A 2,611-nucleotide genomic window follows, 5' to 3' on the forward strand; every position below is an offset into this window, starting at 1 on the left:
CAAGTCGGCGCTGCAGTGTGGCATCTGATTAAAGGGACCAAGAGAGTGCGGAACAAGGTTCGCAAGTTCTTGCTTTCCTATGAGGGCCCCTACTTAGTAGTAGGCCTGCTGGATGATTTGGTCTACTGCATTTTAATCTCGTTAAAAAGACATTAACGCCATAACAGGGCAAATCTTCGTTAACAAGTTACCGTGGATCACACCGTGCTTGGGGCTGGACGGCGTCAACACGTTAACAACCTAACTGCGCTAACGCACTAGTTCCCACAAATAAGTCAGTATGTAAAATTAAGTGGGCAGCAGGAAGATGTAGTCAGCATTTGGCAATAATTTTGGTTTTGGTTGAGAAAGAAAGAAGTGCAGTAAAAGTCTGGCCAGCATGAATCACATAATACACGTGTCATTTTTTTTCAATGTTAGTTCCCTGTTTTGAAACTACAAAGAAACAGAATATAAGCAGTGATCTCAGAGCTGTTCAGCACCTTGTTCCAACCTTGGAAGGCTGAAGCTACTGACTGGTGCTGAACAGACAAGATATTCTACAAAAGGTTGGCTGAAAACTCAGATTCTCTTCTGTGCTTTGTTTAACGAAGTGCCAATAACTTTGGGTCTTTTGTTGTTCACAGAGATACTAATTATCACCATGAAGCTGCTGACTGTGTCTGCACTTCTTTGTGCAATGATCGCTCTGACCACTGCTGCGAGTGAGTATTGTAGTGTAATATAGATATGTATACATGCATATATGTGCTTCAATAATACAAACACTATTTATAATGTGAATATTATAAATGGAAATTTAACAGTAAAAGTTATCAAAATTATATTTTTTTCGGGTTTTTCCAGATGAAGTGGGTAAGGATGGGTCTGAATCAAATCCCCAAGGTTGGTAACAATTTTCCTCTCAGATTATTGTCATACTGAAGAACACATCTATGTCCTAACTTTTATGCGGCTAAGTTTGTTGCTGATAGATAGATAGATAGATAGATAGATAGATAGATAGATAGATAGATAGATAGATAGATAGATAGATAGATAGATAGATAGATAGATAGATAGATAGATAGATAGATAGATAGATAGATAGATAGATAGATTTACAACTTTTTGTAGATAGTAAAAATGATGTTTGAGTATCTAAGTATTCTTTGCTTGTCCTCAGGAGAGCATCTTGTAGAGAAGAGATCTACATGTTTCAGGGATTTCTGGGGTTGGACTAAATATGGAAACCAATACTTTCAGTTCTTTCCCAATCAACTGACTTGGGCTCAGGCACAGGTAAAAACATTGATTTTGATTTAGCATTTGTTAATTCTCTCTCTCCTTTAATACTTTTCATGCCAAACTTGGTTTAAACTAGATCTTTTGTTCTCCCCCATAGAGACACTGTCAGGCCCTGAATGCAAATCTGGCATCTGTGCGCAACCTTGGAGAGTACCAAGCGATTCAGAGGGTCATATTAAATGGTGCTCGTAATAATGTCCCTACATGGATTGGAGGTTCAGATGCTCAAGAGGTACACTACTCAATATTAGAAATTAGTTCCGACGCTAGAAGATATGCCTGCCTATCGACATTATTCTCTGTTTTTTGTGTTTTCTAGGAGGGTTATTGGTTTTGGATTGATGGAACCCGTTTCACATATGCAAACTGGTGTCAAGGAGAGCCTAACAATGTCGGGGCAGAGAGAACTGCCTGCATATGAATTGGACAGGTAAAAGCTAAAACAAAGTGTATGAATTCATTTTGAGGGGAACAAAAACTGTTACAGTATCCACATTTTCTCAAAAATGCTTATCATTTGGTGTGCTAAATAGCAACGACTTACAGGAATATAATATAAATTCTATATTTTATTTTTTAACAAAGACAAACTTTGGTTTTTACCATATTGAACAAAATGACTTGCTGTATTTCATGTCTTTAAATTTAAAGCACATTTACATAGTGCTGTGAAAGTAGAGTCAAAATGAATATTGACAGGTGCTCCTGCTATTATGCAAACTAAATATTTGTGTCAGCATAGACGTTCATGTGATCATGGCTTCACTTAATGTTCATTTTTGGTGCTTACAGGAAACCTCTGTATGAATGACATACCCTGTAACGCCAGATACCCATTTGTCTGCGCCAGGAAAGTCAGACGATCTCTGGAATGAAGGCTTGGTTCACCGGTCCTCGGAACAAATAATCTCATAAATCCAGCTTAAAATGTTTCTCTTCTTACATCTTTACTTCTTTTAGTTCACTGCAACGCTACATAAGGAATAAGTTGAAAATGATGCAACCTGTAGTTGGATTGTCTCTTTTAATGAGTGTGTAATGGCAAGAATGCTTTAAGCTTTCACTTTACTTTCCTGAAAGAACATCATCTTCATTATTAAACCTTTAAGCATTGAATCAAACTGGTCTGTGTGTCTTTGTCACATTTTCATGGGAATACTTCAAAAAATTCATATTCATCCAGGTATAAATGCACCATTTTCCAAATACCTCATGCAAATTCAAATTTCTGTCCTCACATGATGTAGAAATTAAATCTTTTCTTTATGGAGTCCTGGCCTGACGAGTTAGCTCTTCCGTAGACAGCCATCTGCTTATCCAGCGG

At 37.5% G+C, this 2,611-nt stretch overlaps 1 protein-coding gene across 1 annotated transcript; it reads left to right on the forward strand.

Annotated features, from left to right (window-relative positions):
- The first annotated feature begins 449 nt into the window (after positions 1 to 449).
- Positions 450 to 2,408, forward strand: LOC116320886 (ladderlectin-like). The gene is made up of 7 exons (XM_039607774.1): positions 450 to 548; positions 627 to 704; positions 847 to 885; positions 1,166 to 1,281; positions 1,385 to 1,519; positions 1,607 to 1,717; positions 2,080 to 2,408. Exons 2-6 carry the CDS (start codon positions 644 to 646, stop codon positions 1,706 to 1,708), a joined length of 453 nt encoding a protein of 150 aa, XP_039463708.1. The 5' UTR covers positions 450 to 548; positions 627 to 643; the 3' UTR covers positions 1,709 to 1,717; positions 2,080 to 2,408.
- Positions 2,409 to 2,611: the final 203 nt, after the last annotated feature.

This window comes from Oreochromis aureus, linkage group 3 (assembly GCF_013358895.1).
Source record: "Oreochromis aureus strain Israel breed Guangdong linkage group 3, ZZ_aureus, whole genome shotgun sequence".
Classification (NCBI taxonomy): domain Eukaryota; kingdom Metazoa; phylum Chordata; class Actinopteri; order Cichliformes; family Cichlidae; genus Oreochromis; species Oreochromis aureus.